The sequence below is a fragment of the Strongylocentrotus purpuratus genome, unplaced genomic scaffold, assembly GCF_000002235.5.
Source record: "Strongylocentrotus purpuratus isolate Spur 01 unplaced genomic scaffold, Spur_5.0 spur5_scaffold_13, whole genome shotgun sequence".
NCBI classification, from domain to species: domain Eukaryota; kingdom Metazoa; phylum Echinodermata; class Echinoidea; order Camarodonta; family Strongylocentrotidae; genus Strongylocentrotus; species Strongylocentrotus purpuratus.
Window position 1 is genome coordinate 30,001,353 of NW_022145598.1, and position 23,034 is coordinate 30,024,386.

General features: G+C 37.1%; 1 protein-coding gene across 2 annotated transcripts in view; it reads right to left on the reverse strand.

Moving 5' to 3' along the window:
* Window positions 1–1,152: 1,152 nt before the first annotated feature.
* Window positions 1,153–23,034, reverse strand: part of LOC755338 (protein SLG1) — a 34,868-nt gene continuing 12,986 nt past the window's right edge. Inside the window, exons 2-7 of one of the 2 annotated variants that reach the window (XM_030983315.1) lie at window positions 20,020–20,379; window positions 18,365–18,739; window positions 9,715–10,002; window positions 8,537–8,621; window positions 3,809–4,089; window positions 1,153–1,478 (exon numbers count right to left, since the gene is read on the reverse strand). In XM_030983315.1, the coding sequence (XP_030839175.1) occupies window positions 1,462–1,478; window positions 3,809–4,089; window positions 8,537–8,621; window positions 9,715–10,002; window positions 18,365–18,739; window positions 20,020–20,379 (1,406 nt within the window). In that variant the 3' untranslated portion in view covers window positions 1,153–1,461. Of the gene's footprint in view, window positions 1,479–2,711; window positions 4,090–8,536; window positions 8,622–9,714; window positions 10,003–18,364; window positions 18,740–20,019; window positions 20,380–23,034 lie in introns of those variants that run through there. The other variant, XM_030983314.1, reaches the window with a different exon arrangement.

The following is a 23,034-nucleotide window of genomic DNA, read 5'->3' on the forward strand; positions in this document are numbered from 1 at the left end:
GTGTAAATCAATACAAGTCACTAAATACTACATTTATTTCAGTCCAGCTGCAATATTAATAATTTTTTCTTATTCGCAAGGTGATACATTACATATTTCTTGATGTTAGAATATATATATATCGTTCTAAATGAGCAATTAACCCATTGTTTACTGGAACCTGGTGGTCCCTGTGTTAAGTCTATGGGAATTAGATAATTCAGTAGTCAACGGGTTAAGATATGACGTATAAAGGCAAATAACAACAAATGTACATTGTACACTGCAAGCAGTCTCTAGTCTTAATGCATGAATAGTTGACCAATTGAGAAAGTGTTAAAGAAACAATGAAAATTAGCATAAGATATACGATTAATAATGAGTTGCGATAAGTATAATTAACAATTTCATTTCCAAAGACTAAACAAAAACACCCCCATATCAAATATCAAATCATATATGAAGTTGGAAACAAAGCATGTGTACATGTTCCTATATCATCATCCTTAGCCCTTTGTTAATGCAGTCGTAAATGTTATCATTATCTAAAGTCACAATTGGAAGGGTCATTCAAATGAACGCCAATAAAAAGGTAAGAGGGGTTATTAAAATGATCTTAATTACTAGGTCCCATTGTCTGTCAGATCGAAGTCAAAGGCCGAATTTGGGGTGGTTATATACATGTCAATGGAACATAAGAGGGGAAACAAATCGCCCTTTGGAATAATGATTGGAAATGATTAAAAACATAGATGATACAAAATGTATTAACATAAATATGTTAAGACCTAAGACAAATACAAACTGAAAAATAGTATCCAGAGAAATCCTTTAAAACATCTTTTTTTTCTGTGCAAGATTGGATACAAAACATAGTAATTGCAATTAGAAATTAGTTTCTATCAAAGAATGTAATCGAGTAGGGTGGGGGCTGTCGATGGGAAAGGATGCGGGAGAGGGAGAGAGAGAGGGAAGGGGGGAGGGGGGGGGGGGAGTAAGGTGGTAACATTGATATAGACTAATGGAAGGGGGTATGGAATCAATTACTGAATACATGCCTTGGCAGGGTGAGAGAGTGGAAGAGAGATAATACAGCTTGGAAGAGAAAGAGAGGGATAGATAAAGGTGGGGAAGGAAGAAAGAGAGAAAGATATAGAGAAAGAGAGCGAGGGAGAGAGAGAGAGAGAGAGAGAGAAAGAGAGAGAGAGAGAGAGAGAGAGAGAGAGAGAGAGAGAGAGAGAGGGAGAACGAAGGGGTCGTTAAACCTGATGAATGGCGAGGTGAATTAAAGATCATAGACTTCCCTTGACTATACAAGTACATGTATGTATTACATGGGCACAATGTCCATTGCCTGGTGTTAGAATGCTAAAGACAACCATGACAATTATATGACGCAAAGTCTAGGCCCCAGTAAGATAAATGGTGCTAAGAACTTGTATACTAGCATGTTACCATTTTGTTGGACTTTTCAATTTTTTTCTATGGTTCCTCTGAGTCTGCAAAGAAAAAAAATGGGATGACATTCATTTTATTCTCCTTATTTATTCTCATTCTTGCACTTCGAATCATTTCTTATTTAGACATCTTATTACTTCATTTCAACTAATGATAACTAGGCCTACTTTTTTGTCAATTTTTCTGTCAACAGTTATTCAGTCCTTAACCCTGCAAAGACTTTGAATATGAATCAACATTTAAAAGTGAAAATATAAATGATACTGCAAATTTTAAGATTAGCTTTAGGTTCAGGCTTAAAGGAGCAATGCCCATGCATTGTGTATTCTTCACATGGCCATTTTTGTCACGGAGATATTTTCTGTTTAATGTCTGAGGGCGTCTTGCAAGTAACTAAAAAACATTTTGAATGTTCACCAATCATACAATGCGTTTACATAAAAGCATTGCTGATTACGAACACGCTTATAATTATTCATGTCAATTCTAAGGCGGCTTGTGAATAAAGGCATGTCGGAGAGTATACAAAAAACTGATCTGACAGATAAAAATCCAAGTAATAAATGACCAGAGATATTGCAATTATCTAAATTGACAACCCCTCAATGAGTCAGATCATGTAAAGCAATCATATTTCATTTGAGGTTTATTTGCACTGGTTTGATTAACGGTTTGAAATTGAACCCACTTATGGGTTATCTATCGCAATTGTACAGTTAAAGTATCCTATCTTGGTTTGAAAAAAAGTATTTATAAATGTATAGGGACGAAAATATGTCTCATTGGAACACATTTCATAAAGGCGTGAGTGAAATCGGTCTACAGGCATAGTTAATTTGGTCACATCCGGCTAGTAAGAAAACCAATGGGGTGTGCCCAATAAGGCACAGAAGAGTTGACCACTATGAACAGGTTGTCTTTCAAGACAGATTTCTATAAAGAAAATTATTATAATCCTAGAATGAATTAAGTTATAAAAAGGTAGCCTCTACGTAGAATTTATCAAGTAAATTAAAAGATAGTAAATAGATAGATATTGAAATAAATAGATATTGCGATATTATACATTTCATTGGTAGAAATGAATTTCGCTACGATTTTAATTGAAATATGTACATTACTATATTGTTTTACGTTTTATATGAAATATAAACACTTTAAATGAGATATTCCACAACTTGACGATTACTAACTTGCATTTATATTTGTATTTAAATGTCTTGATTCTGTATAATCATATATATATATATATATATATATATATATATATATATTCTTTCCCCGTAACTGTACATTATTGTCTAGTTTTATATTTGTAAAACTATCGCATTTAGGCCTTCTGGAGGCAAAGATATGTTTTAAAAATATATATATATAATCAATCTCTTGTATCATCGTGACGACTGACAGAAATCACTATTTGAATGTTTAATCGTGTAAGACAATTTTTTACTCTGTGGACATTTGCTCTTTTTGCACTGGTTTGATTAACGGTTTGAAATTGAACCCACTTATGGGTTATCTATCGCAATTGTACAGTTAAAGTATCCTATCCTGGTTTGAAAAAAGTATTTATAAATGTATAGGGACGAAAATATGTCTCATTGGAACAAATTTCATAAAGGCGTAAGTGAAATCGGTCTACAGGCATAGTTAATTTGGTCACATCCGGCTAGTAAGAAAACCAATGGGGTGTGCCCAATAAGGCACAGAAGAGTTGACCACTATAAACAGGTTGTCTTTCAAGACAGATTTCTATAAAGAAAATTATTATAATCCTAGAATGAATTAAGTTATAAAAAGGTAGCCTATACGTAGAATTTATCAAGTAAATTAAAAGATAGGTAAATAAGAAAGGAATTACAAAATCAGTCAAAAGTATGTTGTTGTGCGGTTTTCATTGTCAATTATATCGTCTATTAAGAAATCAGGGAGGCTGCACCTTTTCCTATTTTCGTTTATAAACCCTAACTGATACAAATCATTTGTTTTGGCACTAATTCGATCGTCATTGTTTGTGAAAATATCAAAAGATTCATGGGAGGATTTTTTTAACGAAATACAAAAAGTTATTCATAATGTTATATTATTCACAAGAATATGATACATTTTGATCTCCTCTATATACATTTAGGCACCATTAAAAACGTTGAAACTTAAATCAATCAATGTCCCCCATGGCGTGACCATTACAGAGGTGTCGCCAGCTGGTTAGTTGGATCCGTGTAATATGCGTCACCGTACGCGTTCTCATTCACCAAAGGCGAATTGCTGTTGCCTTCATACATATTATTAATGCCATTGTTTTGATGCTGTGGTATGGAAGTGTGATTAACCCTTTGGTCATCAGGTTTGAAACTCGTTAGACTACCTTGGCGATTTTTATTCACGACCGCGTACGTCGCATCATCCGTCCCATCAGCCTCAGCGCCCGGTGAATCCTTCCCGTCAGGCGGATCCCTGTTATTCTCGTCGACGACCATGGCGTAGTCCGACACGCCGACGTCGTACGTCTGACTGTCGCCGTAATCGTTCTCCTGCACGAAGCCACGCCGTGACTGCTCAGCTTCGTCTTCCTCGAAAGCGGGGTTTCCGAAACTGGTTCCCAAGGCCGGGTTAAAGGGTATCTTCTTCGTCTTTTGCTTCCGCTTTCTGTGTTCACAATGAGGTTTCAATGATAAAACGGGTATGATTTATTAGCAATTCTAGAACTTCAGGACAAAAATAACCACATAAACAATTTAACAGAAGTTACAACAACAAAACTGGAAGGGGAACAAACAGAAAATAAGAAATTTGAATCCATTCGTCTCCACAAGCTATTCCGGGTATGGAATTCACAATGTCTTTTGTTCATTTAATTCAATAATTTAAATGCTCATATTGATCAAATTATACCCTGACAGTCCAAATTGTTCAACGAGCCAACAAATCGTTACTGTTTATATACGGAATACCCATGTCATTTCAAAACGTTTATGTATTCAAAGCGTTCCGGGAACTTTTGAATTCCATTTATACGTAAGGTCTTACATGATTGAACGTGGAAAGATAAACAAATTATATAATTTTACCTATTCACGAAATAGCGTGAAATTGAGAATACATTTTCCTAAAATGTTTAATAAAGTTCAAAATCAAAACAAATTTTGTGTTGGACTCGAACATAATTATGTACAATAATATTCAGCTCCCACAACACAAACCTTCACAGACTATGAAACATACGCAAAAAAGTATGGATGTAATAGAATGTAATCATATATAAGTATTAAGTATTGCGCGAACGATGTACCAACAGGTGACGAAAATACAGATAGCTAAGCAAAATAAATTAAGAAGGTTTCTAAACTATATGGCACAAGCAAAATTGCGATATTACGACTCGTGCAAATATACACAATTACTTTTATGCAACAAAAAATACAATAGCACAACAGCGATTACGTTTTCTATCCAGTGGACTAAAGGGGCGACTACAACATAATTATTATGTGCCATTTGAGATATTGCGATATTGTACATTTCATTGGTAGAAATGAATTTCGCTACGATTTGAATTGAAATATGTACATTACTTTATTGTTTTACGTTTTATATGAAATATAAACACTTTAAATGAGATATTCCACAACTTGACGATTACTATAACTCTGTGGACATTTGCTCTTTTGATTTCTTTGGAATTTGCCTTTTCTTTCGAAGTTTCATGCATATTAAAAACAACGCTGCTCTACAAAAAAGGACTTTTTGATAATTTGTATAATCTAGTTCCATCAATATCTTTTTTTCTAATATTTTCCTCATAAAATCACACAATAAATCACGTCATATATTTCCACCTCGATGGATCGAAGATGAAAAAAAAAACGGTACGACTACAGCATGTATATCACACAATGCATGCACAAATAATTTCAGGGGCGATATACGTATCATATGCACAGTAACATATTTTATTCATGAATAAGCAAATGAACATCGATTGCTAAAAATTCTTCATATCAAACGTGTCATTGCATGCATATTCACAAACATACTACATTCAGTATACATTAAGCAGAATATAATAGAAGATCACACACGGAAACGGTGAAGTGAAACAAGAAAGGCAGTTTCACTCTGAAAACGTACACATGTGCACGTACATGTAGACAGCATACATGTTGTGCAGATAAAGTGACTTCTAGTCGCGAAATTAAATCGAAAATAATGATAAATAACTAAGTGTGGTGTCTTTACATTCACGTTATTATTTTCTGCATACTTTTTCTCCTTGGCTGCTTTTCGTCTGCTTTTTGTCAATCGACGAAAGAAAAGTTAGAGGAAATGGAAACAAACATAATTTGATGTTTTAGTTTGCACATGCATAAACTACAAAGAAACCTGGGCTAGCTAGTTTACAATATAGCCCATTAATAACAATGATGATAATTATAATTCGATTTATTTAGCACCTTTTTTTTAAAGGAAACAAGGCAATGGCACTTTGTCTTTACACAAATATGCAAGAAGAATTGTAGAGGTACGTTTTAAGATGATTTTGAAGAAGTCAAATTAAGTACTATTTCACAGAAATGCGGGGGGGGGGGGGGGGAGGGGGTTATTCCATATGCGTTATGCAGCAGCAACGGATTGAAAGATTTTCAAGCCAGCCTGTTTTTATTTGGGGATTTCGGGGTTGAGAATGAAAAGAGCTGAAAAAGATTGAAGTAAATATGATTTCCCCTGCGGCTGAAAGAGTCAGGAGATCCATAAAGGAAGTGCTGTTGATATAATTATATTTGAAGGTTTCAACAAGTACCCGGTATTGTATTCCATCGGTAATTGGAAGCAAAATGTAGTTCATTGTAATTCCAATTGATGTGTTCATTTATTTAGTTCTGTGGAGGGGGATTGAGGCAACAGTGCTCGAAATGATTAATTAATATTTAAACGGGGGAAAAAAGATTAAAAGCTTGGACACAATTCAGCTTGTTAGATTCAATGAGAAAGATGAGGAAAGGACTATTGGACTCTTTTCAGCGCCCAAATGCACCGACTTCATTAATCACCATTTCATACATCTGCTAAAGTCGGTATACCAAGAAGGAGTTATTCTAGATGGGGGGGGGGGGGGAGGACTTGGGGGCTCAGTCCCCGCCAAATTTCCTCAAGACTCAAATTTTCTTGATTTTAAATAAATCTACGTGAGGTACATGTACACATGAATGCAAGACCACCATCCCCCAAACTCCAAATATTCTTCATTACAACCCATGCCTCACCCCTAGGATACCTGGGTTCCTAATTGGACCCTTGCTACGCCACTGCTACGACAATATGAAGAAGAAAAACAAACAAGACGAAACGAATTTTTTTCACAATCAAACCCACTGGCAACAAGCAGTCATAATTACGAACACCACCACCTGCGCCATCACCAGCCATTTCGGTTTCCATGGTTTCCAATCAGCCTGTAAACACCCCCCCCCCCCCCCCTCGCCACAAAAAACAAGCTTCCCACATTGGACAGAACCATGACTGCCATCAATATAGCTTTGGTAATACGTAACACTGATATTCAGAACAAAATGTCATATATTACTAATTTAAAAAAAAATAAAAAGTTCCAAAACGCTGACTATCACGAAGGTGCCATTAAAATCAGTAGCTTGTACTTTTTATCAGAATAAGCTGTCAAAGTTGAAATGATTTTCACCAAAATAGAAAAATAAAAATAGGAACGTCGCCAAAATAATAACTATCAACAGTATTGTCAAGATAATCCGGAACTTCTGCCGATATTCAGAACAAACTGCCAAATTTGACAGATTTTATAGGAAGGAACGTCCCAAAATACTTATCAAAAGCGCTGCCATTGTAATCAGCAATTTGTACAAATATATTCAGAACAAATTGTCACATCTGACTGATTTTGTAGAAAAGAACGTCTCCAAATACTGACTACCAATTATAGTGTTGCCACTTGCCAAGGTTATAAGCAATTTGTACAAATATTCAGAACAAATTGCCACATCTGACTGGTTTTGTTGAAAGGAACGTCTCAGAGCACCGACTACAAACAGTGTTGCCACTGTAATCGGGAATTTGTACAAATATTCAGAACAAGTTGCTACGTTTGAAGGATTTTCTGAAAAGGGACGTTCAAAGACACAAGCAATATATGTTCCCCTTCACATGCATCTGCGTTAGCGTAGTTTCGTTATAATCCCACATTTCTTGATCGATCTAACACACTACCATCATGCACGTTACACAAGAGGCGTTATTTTAGTGACGTTTCACTGCGTCAGCATCTAGCTGACGTTTTCATTGACGCACGCATGTAAACAGTGTAATCTTTCCATTGCATTACTGGCATATAAACTGACAAACCTTATGGGCTACATAAGGGGAGGTAACAACGCTTTTATATCGAGGCCTCGTATGCAAAGAGCATCCCACATTCTTCTATTAATTTCATCTAAGTTCCCTGATATAACGCATGCTGCTATTCATCTTGATGTCATGCCGTCAATGCTCCGCTTCTGTATGTTTCATTTACTTACGTCATAGATTATGCCACACCTACTCTTATTGATGACTTGCTTTTGGTGAAAGAGGATGCATGGATAAAAGAACTGTAACATAACCCGTTTCACACTACGGTAATTGTAATCGAATGAATTAATCATTTTAATTGTGCACAGTTATGGAGAGCCAATCAATCTTTGGAATAGGAAACTATAGATGGATAACAATGAAATTGTAATGTTACACAAAACATTAGTGCTGAATTAAGAAATGGAATAAAATGGGAATGTTTTAAAAGCAGCTCTTTGCCGTTCAAAGAATTTTCTTTTGACATGTCAGCTTTACGTCTGTAAAATGGCGACAAGCTGGAATGCTCACCAAAATGTGCACAAGAGTAATTCTGGGTAATAATGACAATAATACTGTGAGCGCTATAGGCACTTAATGGTACAGCGCTTTATAACAACCAGGTATTATTAATATTACTACTTTGAATCATTAACGTTAATAATGTATTCATAGTTAGAGAGATATATGGCCAACATTCGACGCAAGGGACGTAAAACGACGTCGGTTATCTTACCTTGAGCAGCAGACGGATACGATGATGATTAAGAGAATGACGACTAGTACTCCAGCTGCGGCACCGATGATAATCGGAAGCAAATCTAGAGTATGAAGTAGAAGTAGTGATGAAGATTGTTAGATAACGTATGTTTCATGTTACGGATAACTTTATAATAAATATATAATTTTGTATTTTATTAAGTAAATTCTAGCTGTAGTGTATTTTTTATAGCCCATTCTGTCTCAGTCAATAACATTTGGGACGAAATATGCAAAAATTAATAGGCGAGTACTCGTCAACTCGTGCGAAATTGTTTTTTCACCACATATATGATTATCAAGTATAATGTATACTGTATATACCAGACTATAGTATTTACAGATATCTACACTTCTAATCACCAGCGATTCAATCAAAACTTGATTTGAAACAGCGATAGCCCACTGATGCATGGGACGTATCATAAAGATGCTATAGATATCTGTCCCACCAACTGCATCGATTGTCTGTCGCGGGCAATTGTTTATACAGCGTCTTTCAATCGAAGAGGCATAGCTTCTTCTGTTTTGGTAGTCCAATTACAAAAGCACGATTGATATTACAATGCTAGTATAAGATAACATTCCTTTACGAGTGGCAATTAGAGGCGTTCACACCTACAGAAAAAAGTGAGATTTAAATATCGATTTTTGCATCGCGATCGAAAAATCGGCTTTTTATTTGGGTGTAGCAGAATAATTTCACTAAACTTTGCGATTCGCATCGTGATCCAATTTGCAGTAAGTCTTACGATTTTTCAGCGGATGGTATTGAGAATTAAAAAGAAAAAGAACAAAAGAAAAAAGAAAAACAAAAATCGATTTATTTAATCCCAGGATTCCAAGCGCGCATACTTCGCACGCGGAGTTCGACGCTCTTGCCGTCGAGCAAGTATTCTCCCTGTGTGCGAATGGTCGCCAAAAATAAAGTCAATCTTTGCATCGCGATCCAATTCGCACTAAATTGACATGTGTGAACGGGCCTATGTAGATCTGATTCATAAATGAATGAATAAAGGTGAGTCATAATGCCACAAAATTCAAAAAGATATTTACCACTATGGGAAATTGAAATTGCGCTTCAAAATCTTTGCGATTATTATTATTCTAGAAATAAGTAAATTAACACCAAAACCAAACCAAGTTATCTCATACCCATTTCGTCGCCCTGGTTTCTACCACTATCGGCGGTTGTCTTCTCCCCACCATCTGTAACAGCGGGTGTCGATGAGCCCTGTCCCCCCGGCGACGACGTCATCGTGACTGTCGGTCCCGACGTGCTCGAGTCACTGCTTGTCGATGATGACGGGCTCGATGACGGAACATTTGGTGACGATGACGACATCGACGCCATGTTATCTGTTGACTGGGACGGTGTCGTCTTGGATACTGTCGGTGGCATTGTGGACATCGTCACTGTGGACGGTACTAAGGTTGTAGGGCCTGGGAAAGGTAATGATAACAAAACAATTTGATAAAAAGGAAATTCCGTAACAATGGCTTAAAATGTCCCTTTTGCAGCCAACCTCAAATTCTGTAGAACTTTGCAGGAATTATGACTATGTCATGTATGTCCTATCTATGAAATTTAAACGTTAGCAGTGTTCTCATATATAAATTATGCAAGGAAACCCGCTTACTTGCTAGACTTCACTGTCAGACACTATTGAGTGACTGACTGGCTTTTTTTCCTTCTTTGGTAATAACATACATGAAAAGAGTTGTAAAGGGTACATGAGCATTTGTCTACATCAATAACCCACTTCTTGGGATGGCCAAGATTAAACTGATTGAATCTTTGCGCAGCATAAAACGTATGACCATTCAGTACAATTGTCTGAAAATCAAGACTATTACTTTTGGGCTCTATAGCCCTAAAGTCGATTTGACAACTAATAGTCGTTATTTTCCCACTTGAAGACATTTTCAAGCCCCACCTTTTTTAGGGAAGTTCTAAATTGAATTATCTTTCAAATGCAGTTAGAATTTAACTTTTTCATTTTTTGGCCTGCAAATGGGACATAGTACCTTTAAACAATCAGGAAGAATACATGTAGGAACACCAGTTGGAGTGATAGTGAGAGAGATATAGAAAGGGAGAGAGAGAGAGAGAGAGAGAGATAGAGAGAAAGGGGGTAAATAGAGTAAATACGGAAATAATAGAAGAAGGAGGATGAGAACTACAAGAAGAAAGTGATGGAAAAGGAGGATGAGAGGGAGAAGATGAAAAAGAAGAAGAAGAAGATGAAGAATAAGAAGTAGTAGAAGTTATAGTAGTAACACAATAAGATGAAGGAGAAGCACAAGATGAAGACGTCCGATCCGATTTGGTTCCCTAGTTATCCTGATTGTTCATATTCACTCCTTTTACGGTACAGGTATAACATCACACAAATAGAAGACAAGAAAAGTGAGATGAGAAAGATAAAATAGGAACGAAATAGAAATTTTGAATGAAGACAGAGAAAGAGGAAGATGAAACACAAGAAATAAACCATTAGATTTTCATGACGTAAAAGTATGCACATAAAAGCAGCTTCTAAGCATGTACATAAAAGCAAACACATAATATAACCATACAATCCACAAAAAAAAAGAAAAAAAAAAAGAACAATGGCTTTATTATAAAAGTATTGCAATACCTTTTGTTTAATCAATAGGAAGAACGGATATCTTATTCTTTGCAAGCGTAAAAAGGTGAACAACATTATTGGTGAAATGCTAAAAACAAATTCATTCTGGCAAAAGAAAAACGAGCTTTTGGCTACGTGTGAGTTTCCTGAAATAGCAAATAATAGACGTACATGTATATTAATATTTATTGTACCAACCAAGTATAATGTTTGTCGCTCTGCAAAGCCCAGGCTGCCAAAGAATGGAAGTGTTTTTTTTAATTCAAGAGACCACAGATGATTCTATAATTCGAAGGCATCGATGAACTTAAAAAAAAAAATAGGATAGGTCTTTATATTAATTTTATGGGAAATCTTAACTTTGGGGACAACGCACATCACCTAGTATATACCCGATCAAGATCGTTTTGTATAAAATGTGGCAAATCAATTACAATAAGTAATAAATGGCACACATGCATATTTCCTAGTTTCCTGTGACATTTTCGAAGGTTTTTTTTAATGAAAGAAAGAAATCGTTAGGGGGAGTCAAGAAATGTTCATTTCCGAATCGATAGAGACGCGAGGAAAAGGAATATCTAAACGACATTCACCATTTAGACGCCAGGTGATGGATATCTTTCTCAGTAAAATACAGTGAATAAAGATAAAATTAGAAAAAATCAACATAAATCTGTACTGGAAAATGAGTGAATAAATGAGAAGGCTTCACAAATGTAAAAAAAAAAAAAATCACTAATTTGATGCCATTTTTTTTCTTTGCTATTGTGCATGTTGATGAAATAGTGATGGTCAACAAACTTTTTGTGGGAAGGAACAGCTTTATTAGCAGAGCATGTTTTTTTAGACAGTACTGAGGCAAGATGAAAACAAATTCAATGGTCTGTATGCAAAATGAAAAACCATGCTGATATTTTTATCCAAAGAATTTCGTGATGAAAAGCGACATTCTTTTTCAACACTGAATGTAATGACTTTTATATAACTTGTGATGTCAATTCACTTTCCCTTTATTTCTTTATCTTTTTATGTCTACTCATCTTCATTTCCTTTTCATTATCTTAAAATTCCGAATTTACCTCCTTTTTCTCTCTCTTCTTTTCCTCATCAAGCGGTCTTTTGAAAATTACACAAATCTAAACATCTACACCATTACACACACGTGCGATCAAACATCATGCCAGGTTTTAGTGTGGGTTCGGCACAGAGAATGTTAATGTCAGGTTGCTTAACCTAATTCAGTCGGGTAGAAAGCTGGTAAAGCAGAATAATAGCACATTGGAAAACTTTAACCGGCAAGCGCACAACATAATGATTCAGAAAAACTGACAAGAGCATGAAATTGCAAATGACAAAATCATGGAAAGGCAGGAAAAAGGAGCAATGAAAAGAGTTGTTTTTAAATAACAAGTATCTGGGGAGGAATGGTACACGGCGAGGTGGAGGAAAGGCAGTAAATATTCTGATTAGACCGTCTTGTCGTCATGGAGACGGAGCTTGGCTGACGCGGATGCTAACAACACCAAACAGCCTATTAGGCAATCGGGCGTAAGATGGAGATGGAGACGATATATTGGGATGGGAGTGAGAATGCGAAGCAAAGGAGTGAGTGTATATATGCTTGAGAGAAAGCGATGAGAGAAGTATACCGGAAAGAAAAAGGAGGAGAGTATAGAAGTGAGGAATAAGAAGGAGGGGAGGTGAAAAAACTGCAGGGAGAAGAAGATAGTAAGAATATAAGTGAATTAAGACATGATAATTATTAGGCTGTATCATATCATAAAGAAAGAGAAAAATATAAAGGGGGGGGGAGAAGCAAAAGAGTCAGAGGGAGACAGAGAGAGAGAGAGGGGAGAGAGAGAGAGAGAGAGAGAGAGAGAGGAGAGAGAGAGAGAGAGAGAGAGGGAGAGAGAGAGAGAGAGAGAGAGAGAGAGGGAGGGGTAGAGAGAGTTTGATTATATTTGCGTTACAAATATACTCAAGGAGATGGAATTTTGTGAGATCCGAGGAGTAACTGAAAATGAGACCAAACGGAACTCTACCATCAAGCATTGCTAACAATTATATACGTATCGTGTGAAGGAGCACAGTGGGAAGTGGCACACACTTCTTAAACGAAAGTAAGAAAGAATATGCAGTGGAATACGAAATAGGAATGTACATTGGCAGAATAGTTTGCTTTTCAAATGGATATACATGTACATGTGTGTACTAACATACAATGTTTTAACAGCAGGAGCAGAATAGTAACTTATACTTCAGCAAAGACAGAATGAAATGAAATTGCTTCTTAAAAGAAACGAATGGGAAGCAGAATAACTACTAGTGAATATTTGAGCAAAGACAGAAAGCAAACAAAAATAATGCTTCAAGACAGAAGAAGCTAAGCTCTTAAAATAGATCATGGAAGAGCAGAATAAAGGTGATCGGAAGATCAACTGAAGTATTTTCGATATTGGCTAAAGATATATGAAGGTTGCTGTATTCGTTCCCTCTCAGTACAAAAACTTAAAGCCCTTCTGCACTGTTTTGGCCTGAAGGGATTAAAAATCCCTGCATGGTCACAGGGAGGTGGTTTTCTCATCAAATCAGCTCTCAATTAATGTAAGGAAAAGGGGACCATGGGGGATCAACGGACACCGCTTAGTCATTGTTGGCTATACAGAAAGCGCAAGTACCTACAGGTGGTGCAGTCCCGCTTAAAGCAAGCGTGGTATTAAACGGCTCACTATAAACTTGTAAACTGATGCTTCAGCCATGGTTTGATATATATTTTTTTCTAGTACCATCACAGCTTCATCCATTTAGATATTATTGTACAAGCTGGGTGCAAGCAAGCCACTCGGTCCTGAATACATTGCAAAGCTCATTATATTCAATACCTCCTGAAGTTGAACCTGTTGATGTTTCTGTTGTTACTGAATCATTTGTTGGAGTAGTTGTTGAGATCGGTGCTGTTTCTGGAGAAACCGTCGAATAAACGAATTGTTACGCCACAATGACGAATATGAAACATGTAATACAAATAATTATAATAACGATGATAATAATAATAATAATATCAATAATAATAATGATAATAAGTATAAAAATGATAATAATGATTGAAAAAATTATTTTCATTCTTTCATTCATTCATAATGGCTTATTAGATTTAAAAACAATTCAATGACAGCCATGCAAGGTTGAATTGACGAGGCGTACAGTATAACAAATTGTAAAAATTGACAACTGACAATACAAGTAATACAAAATCACAATCAATTATGGTAAAATAATCATGATAAAAACATGGAATATATAATTTATACTAATAACAGAAAAAGAACATGACCCACATGTAGTACTGAGGATGTTAGAGAGGGAAAGAGGAGGGTTAGTAATGTAGTATAGGGAGGGATGTTTATAATCAGAGTTATCGACTAGTGTTCAGAAGAGTGGTGAGAAAGGAAAAATATTAATTAATCATAGAGATCCTAATCAGAGAAAAAAATTATTGAAGAGGAGAAAACAAGAGAGAGAGAGAGAAAGAGAGAGAGAGAGAGAGAGAGAGGGAGAGAGTAGAAGAAGGAGGGGAGGACGAGGAGGTAAATAGTAGCCATTTTCTATTTAATGGTAATAATACTAATAATAACATGTCTTGTATAACCCGGGCAACATAATCATATCAATACTACATACATCACATTTAAATGGACATAAGGATGCATATCAAAACAATGAGAAACTGGGAAGGGTGGGTGGCAATACAGGTTTTTTTGTTGTAGGTTTTCAAACAGGGAGCCTACGCCGGCTCCATTTTATAACTAAATACGTAACTGGAATTTATTCGGGTATAACATGCAGGAGCGTATAAATTTCATCCATTGACGATGTTGAACATAGGAAAAAAAGAGATAATATTAGTCAGAATGAATAGATTAAGGTTACATGCTATATTTACACATGACAAAAGAATTTGAGGAATCAATAGTACCAGTACTATTAAGATTGAATAATTCAGATATTCTCAAATCTGACTACTACTACTGCCTTGATTGCTACTGATGTACTATTACATATATTTGAAAGGTTATGCACAATGTAGTAAACCACGGACAACGTAATTCACTATGATCGGTCAAGAAGAATGAAAACATTGACGTCATTAGCCAAGATATGCATTACGAAGTTAGTAAGGTTAGGACATATACTACAGACAAATGAAATGGTGGCGTGGGAATTATCTACAACCGTATACAGGCTTTTAATGTGTGGGTGTGTGGTGTGGGGATGGATGTTAACATTAACACAATCCAATAAATCAATCAGCAAGCTGATGATTTTGGATATCTTGTTTAGCTGTGCCAGACAGAAATCCTCGATAAGGAGGATCATTTTGTCTCGATCGTTTGACATTCCATGATTTTCAATTGATCAATCATTGGAATTATTGTCAAATTTCGTTACATGTTTTGTTCATCAGAAATTTTGCTTTAATTCTAATAACTATATGTTTATCGTTAATTGCCGCATAATTTAAGATCATAGTATATTGTTCAATCCACAATGTTTTCTGAAAAAAAATGGTATGACACGGAACTCTGCCTTTATTCGAAATGGTTAGTGTATTTTCCTTAGAGAAAACAGTTTCAACACACCCACGCGTCCCCACCCACACACACACCATTCCAAACATACAGCCATAGAAGCAGGTTGTGGAGAGGAAACAGATATTGTTAGTACCTGTCACCACAGTTGGAGTAGTAGTACTACCACTATCCCCACCTCCTGTTGTAGGAGTTATTCTTGAAGGGGTCGAAGGCAACGTTGTTGTGGGTTGTGGCGTGGTGGTTGGCTGTGTTGTTGTTGGCTGTGTTGTTGTAGGTTCTGGTTAGTTGAAGGGTTATCCAATATGTTATAAACAGAGTACATTGGTATAAGTGATTTGATGAAATTAGTTACATCGCCATGAGTGATAAAAAATGCTTTCAAAATATTGATGAAATGCATCGGAAATTTGAGCAAATACAAATTTAATGATAATAATAATAATGGTGGCTTCTTATATAGCGCACATGTCCGTCACGTTGTGACGCTCCTGGCGCTGCCCCGACCCTGGTTTTAGCAAGGCAGCCACTGCGGCGCACTAGCATTTCAAGGAATTAATTCCTGCCAGGTACCCATTTACATCACCTGGGTTGAGTGTGGCAAATGTAGATCAATGTCTTGCCAAAGGACATTAGTGCCGCGGCGGGACTCGAACCGCGGACCATAAGATCGACAGTCCGACGACGTATCCACTCGACCACGACATAAATCAGAAATGTATTATTTTTTAACCGCATGTTTTTGCAAACCGGATGTTCAGAACTCGAACGCACCCCTTTAATTTGTATGATTATAAAATAAATTACCTCATTTAAAGAAACCCTTCTCACGTTTACCCTTTTTGTCACACCAATCTTACGACCCTTCTAAAGGCCCGGTCACACAGAGGGGACGCATGGGGAACGCACGGCCAGCGCATTGGAAATGTGCAATTTTGGCCAGTGCGTTGTCGTGCGCCCAACTTTTGTCGAAGCTACAGCTAACTGACACCAAATGCATAGCGTGTTGCTAGCGCGCTGGACGCATACAAGGCGCACACAGGGCGCACACAGGGCGCACACAGGGCGCACACAGGGCGCACACAGAGCGCACATGATAACAACTTCCACGAATGCACAGCGTGTTGCTAGCGCGCTGGACGAATGGTCCACGCATACACCGCGTTCTACGACGCACGGCCAGCGCATTGGAAATCGGAAAAGAACGTGTGCCTAACTTTTGTCATAATTTTGGAAAAGCTAGCGAGCTGACACAAAATGCACGGCGTGTAGCTAGCGCGCTGTGCGTATACAGGGCGTGTGCTCCACGCATGTCTGGCGCTGGTCTAGCGCGCTCCACGCATGTCTGGCGTGCCTTTGGCGTGTATATTCATGCGTCGAGCTCGGCGCACGTTTTTGAGCATGCTCAAAAAATCCCGACGCACACAGCGAATGACGACGCATGCATAGCGCTGGTCCAGCGTTGGTCCAGCGCGCTCGACGAACGAGTAACGAATGATGACGCACGCCTAGCGAACGACAACGCACTGGCCCAAATTGCAAATTTCCAATGCGCTGGCCGTGCGTTCCCCATGCGTCCTCCCTGTGTGACCGGGCCTTTACTAAGGACATATTATACACTATATAAACAAAGAACATTAACACCCTTTCTTTCTCATCGTGTTTGATGAAAACATAGCTGATTCATGAATCGATTTAGAAATTGATACTAACGTGATACTTGTAATATTATATCAATACTCATGGTAGACACGGGACATTAGTTTACCAGTGAATAGGTCTTTAATATTATTACTGGCATATTTATTTATTTATTTACTTTACTCATTTCATTTCCAGGCAAGATGATAACAATACATTAAAAAACATCAAAGGGTTGACAAAATGATATTTAGAACCAGCCAATGCCTTGGGATCACCTAAAACAATTTAAATATTCTGTCGAGAGGCTCTCCACATTAGCTGGTGCATATATTTGCACATGGAGTGTTAATATGTTAAGATGATTATTATTTACTTTATTTATTTCATTTCCAGGCAAGATGATGACAATACATAAAAAACATCACAGGGTTGACAAAATGATATAACATTTAACAGTAGATATTTAGCACCAGCCAATGCCTGGGGATCACCTAAAAGAATTTAAAAATTCTGTCGAGAGGCTCTCCACATTGGCTGGTGCATATATTTCCACATGGAGTGTTAATATGTTAAGATGATTATTATATACTTTAATCACCAATGATATACGAATGATTGTGTAAGATTTACGTCAGATGGCTATTATGGTTAACATCATGTTATTTACAAGGAAACAGTTATGACTACATGAACTAAGAATATTTTTTTTACTTACGTATATTAAAGAAAAGATTGCGGTGACAATATGTTTAATTCTCAATGTATTTAAAGTATATATCTTCTCTGAACTTAATTGATCAATCTGAAAAAAACGTAGAGATTTATCAATAAAGTTTTTAGTAGATAGAAGACTTATCATCTTAAATGAATAATTGTAAAACTTGGGTCATGCAAAATTGACCCGGATTATTTATCAAACTTTTTTTGCAAGTAAATTACCTGGACAATCCGTCATGGGTTCCCAATCGCCATAGTAACCGCACGTCAATGCTTGATTCGTCTTCGTCGGGTCGTTGTCGCAATCAAAGAGAACTTCATCACCGACTGCGTAGTTGTTATCCAAAGTTTGCCCAGCGATGAAATTGGCGTACATGGGTGCGGTAGGTGTGTCACACCTGACTGTACAGGTTGGGGTAGGGTCTGTCCAGTTCCCGGACTCAGTACACGTGATGGATGCGACGCCATTCTTGATGCTCGGTGGCGGACATACGGCAGTGAAGTCGATGCTTTCACTTGCATTGTAAAATGAACTGTCCTGTTGTGACTGGTCTCCGTTTAGCACGTAACCTGGGTTGAAGCAGTCCGATGCTGATTCTGTAAAATTTAAATAAAAAGTGAATTTTCTTTGGCCTTCAATGTTTAGATCGTTTAAGTATGACACCCACATTTAGATATTTCAGACAATAAACTGAATATACAGGTGAAGAAGAAGGATAACATAATTCCTTCAGCTAAAGATATCTAACAATCACCATACTTCTTTTATCGGATTAAAAGAAAGGTTTAAACAAATCACAGTGAAGTATTTATGTTAGCACTTTTACCTTTCAAAAGGATTGCTCTTGAAGTTCTTTCGCATGCATGTTCATGATTAAAAGGGGACTCTATCAATGTGCATGTACCTTCTCCCATTTCGGAGGTTGATTTCAACATATGCCCACAAATCTCTGTTTTCTGCCACCCTAGAACACTCTTGCAGTGTCATTCCACTCCCTGTATTACTGTTACCCTTCGAGTTAGTTCATGGTTTCCGTCTTGGTCCGGTACTTTCTACTTTCCGTCCAATAAATCTTCCACGAGTTGGCCAAAGTATTTTCTTTGATGTCTGGAATTTCTTTCTTTCAGCATTCTTACCAGGATATTTTGCATAAGAACTGCCATATCCAGTATGTCTCTGTTATTTAAAAAAATATATATCCATGGTATATTGATGATTGGACATCGAAATGTCAAAAACCGTTTTCCTCATGGTTTTTATAGCACTACAGTCTACTGGGGAAAATGGGTATTGTAAAACCGGTCACTGAAAGATTTTTACTTTTTTGAGGCACTTCATGATAGTTTTGAAGCGCAAATTTTGTAGGGCTTCAGTATAACACCATTTCACAGACACTGACAACACGTATGGCCATGCATCTCAGAATAAACATTGTTAAACGATGCCTTTAAGAGCAACTTTGTTAAATGACTCATAGGACTATCAGTCCTCAAATCTGCACATATATTTATGTTAGGTTTCTTAGGGATTGGCACAAAACTGACTTTTTCAAATCATCGAGAATATGGCTATCAAGTTCTTCTTTTGTTATTCCATCTGGGCCTTCAGCTGTAGAAGCTCTCGGTGAATGTAGAGCATGTTAGTTTTTTGTTTTTGTTCACATTGTAATTTCATGACCAGTAGGCCGACGACATTTCATCGTTAATCGGAACAACATTGACATCACTCAGACAATATTTTTAGTGGCCCGAATTCCACATTCGTCATATGACGCACATAAACCTAGGTATGTCTACAAACCTCCTTTGTGAATTCGGGCCACAAAGTCCATGCTCAGACCGAGGAGATACTAGATAAGGACCCTATTTCGACTCACCATTGTATTGGTAAACGCTCAACTGGAAATCTGATCCACACATTTCACTCGAATTTCCCGTACATGGGCTGTTACAGGTATCATCTGGTCCTGTCGGTTGACCCAGAACATTATAAGGTGCAAAGAATCCGCCGCATAGGCACTGGCTACCCGCTTGGAGTCCGAAGTATTTCATGTTCTGATCGACACACATGTCTCTGCATAGTTCAACCGTCATCTGCTGCGATTGGCAGTATTGGGCTTTTGGTCCACATACATTCTGACACGTTTGATAGGGGTCCCTTAATCTGTCGCAAAAAATCAGATCTGGAAGTGCTTCTCTACGGTTGCTGTCATAAAAGCATCCCAGGTAAGTGTAATCTGGAGAGAAAAACAAGAACAGAAAGGAGAAACTGACATGAGATCCTGGTTTATCTGGTAGACCTAATGATTGGTAACAAATTCATGTAAATTAACAACCACTCATCACATCATACCTGCATAGAGAAGACATCTTAAATTGTTTGTCGACTGATATATCATATTAACACAGTTACTAATCAATGAAATGACATATCATAATTTGCCGAAGTTTGATACAACATTAAGTAATAACCTTAGAAATTTGATTTTTCTCTCTTAGTGCATCAGCGAATCTGTACTTAACTAAATGTTGTGGTAACACAAAACACGTCCGGCACGTAAATTGCATGACAAATTAGTGATGTTTATGAATTAAAAGTTTTTTTTTGACATATCTGAATGAAATTTTAGCTAACATTACGCCTCTTCGAATTGTATAATATGTATTTACAGTCTCAATGTCCGAACGATGTGGTTCTACCTCTGTGTGATAAAATTATGATTTTCAACAATCATGCAGTATGCGTTTGTCCCAATACATTGCTAAACAAATAAACTACCTAATTGGTCAAATTGGTATTCAGTTACCACAGTAACTTCCAACCACAGTAACTGCCTAATATGAATACTGCTCAGTTTATAAAAATGGAAACGACGTTGCTTTCTTTAACATATGTCAACCATAATCTCTCGCAGCCCCAAGATATTCAACAATCATGCAGTACGCGTTCGTGCCAATACATTGCCAACAAATAAGCTACGTAATTGGTCAAATTGGTATTCAGTTACCATGGTAACTACTTCATATGAATACTACTGAGTTTATATAATGGAAGCGACATTGCTTTCTTGAAGATATGTCAACCATAATCTCTCGCAGCCCCAAGAGCCAAGGTATTCTAAACGCTACGCCATATAATATGTTCATGTAAAAATGTCGGCCCAAAACTTTGGTCAACTTTGCATTCATGAGCTGCTGCTCTACCACAATGAAGTGACGCAGCTTCGCATCAACTTGCTGATATTAACGAATGGTTGCGAATGCGTTTCTAACAGCCCGTTACTTTAATGATTCAACCAGACAAAGCATCCTAAAAAAATCTAACCCGCTGATTTGGTCACACTATTAAAAAGGTGCGCCACTTTTGTGTCGATGCATATACAGGGAGGGAGAAAAAAACCATTCTGATCGTGAGAATTTTAGAATTCATAATGACATGTCTCAAAGGATGGGGCCCCAACCTCGCTAACTGTGACTAGGATTGAAGTATGTAGGTGATGATTCGACAGCATAATAATCTAGCGAACAGTGCTCCGAACTTTACCACGTCAAAGATGTAGGATTACGGTCAGGGTTAGGATTGGTTGTAATTTTGATAATAGGTATAGGGTTATGGTCAATACCAGGTATAGTGTCAGGTGACATTTTTTGCCGGAAGATGTGTCGCACAACCGTGATGAAGATGGTGCACATATTATTTTTTACGTTGTATAATAACAGTAACAACTTGTATCAAGGTCATAGGACAAAGTACAAACGGAGGCCTAATTACATAATTTAAATCACTGATTTGGGGAATAATCGCGTGACGCGGGTTCTACGACACTTTCTCCGGCGACAAATGCTCCGTGGTCGATTCCTGGGCTAATGAAATTTCTAACTTTTAACACTAGATCTAAACGGAACATAACCCCCAAATTGCAACGCTAAAAGCCTTAAAGTTTTGACGATATAAAGTAGCGAACAAATGTTGCCCGGGCCAATGTCGGCCATCCAGGGTCCTTGCTATGTATTAAACTGTTCATATAGACATGATAGCATATAACACGTGCCAATAAAAATGTTTGTATTCGAAACACAATTCCAACCGTGAAGAGACTTGAATTCCATCAAAACAACTTATCATAAAAACCAGCTATAGTACCATATAAAAGTTTGAATACAAAGGAGCAATCTCTAAAAATGGCGTTAAACTAAATTCTAAACCAGCATTTCTTTTTGTTGTGTCGGGGTCACGACCTTTGTCTCCTCTTTCCCTAGTGATAATAAGCTTCCCACAAAATTGTGATTAATCTCCACAACAAAATAAAAACCACCTCGCAGGTGAAGGCTATAGCGTGGTGCTATATATAGAATAATAATTGAATAAATATATTTCTATTCAGACCAGAAACGTCTCCTGCCGCTCCTTATTCATTGAGACATTCCAGCCTTGAAGGCATAGGACACACATAATTCACACATGGAAATGGATTTCTGTAGGTACCTAGCAACAGATAATGTATGGTCCCAAATGGTAAATGTGTTCTTTGGCGTTTTCAAAATTATCCATTTGTGAAGAAAATGCTATCATATAGAGACTTAATGCCGTTACTTCAGAGCTCATTATTTGCCATGAATTAATTTTCGTATTTTCCGAAGAAATCCTTATTAAGTAAAATCCCAGAGATTGCTAAATTATTTGAGTGCAATTTTACCAATTCAGGCATTTTTGGTGAGCCCACCTAGGATGCGAGCGGATAGGTGAGGGGGGGGGGGGAGGATAATTAATTGGAAGCATGTACACCCTAAAGGCTACACACTATTAACGTTCATGGAGTTAAAATCAAACATTGAAGTTGTATCAGATAAATGTAGCATGAATAAATCATTATTTTTCTTTCTTCACTAGG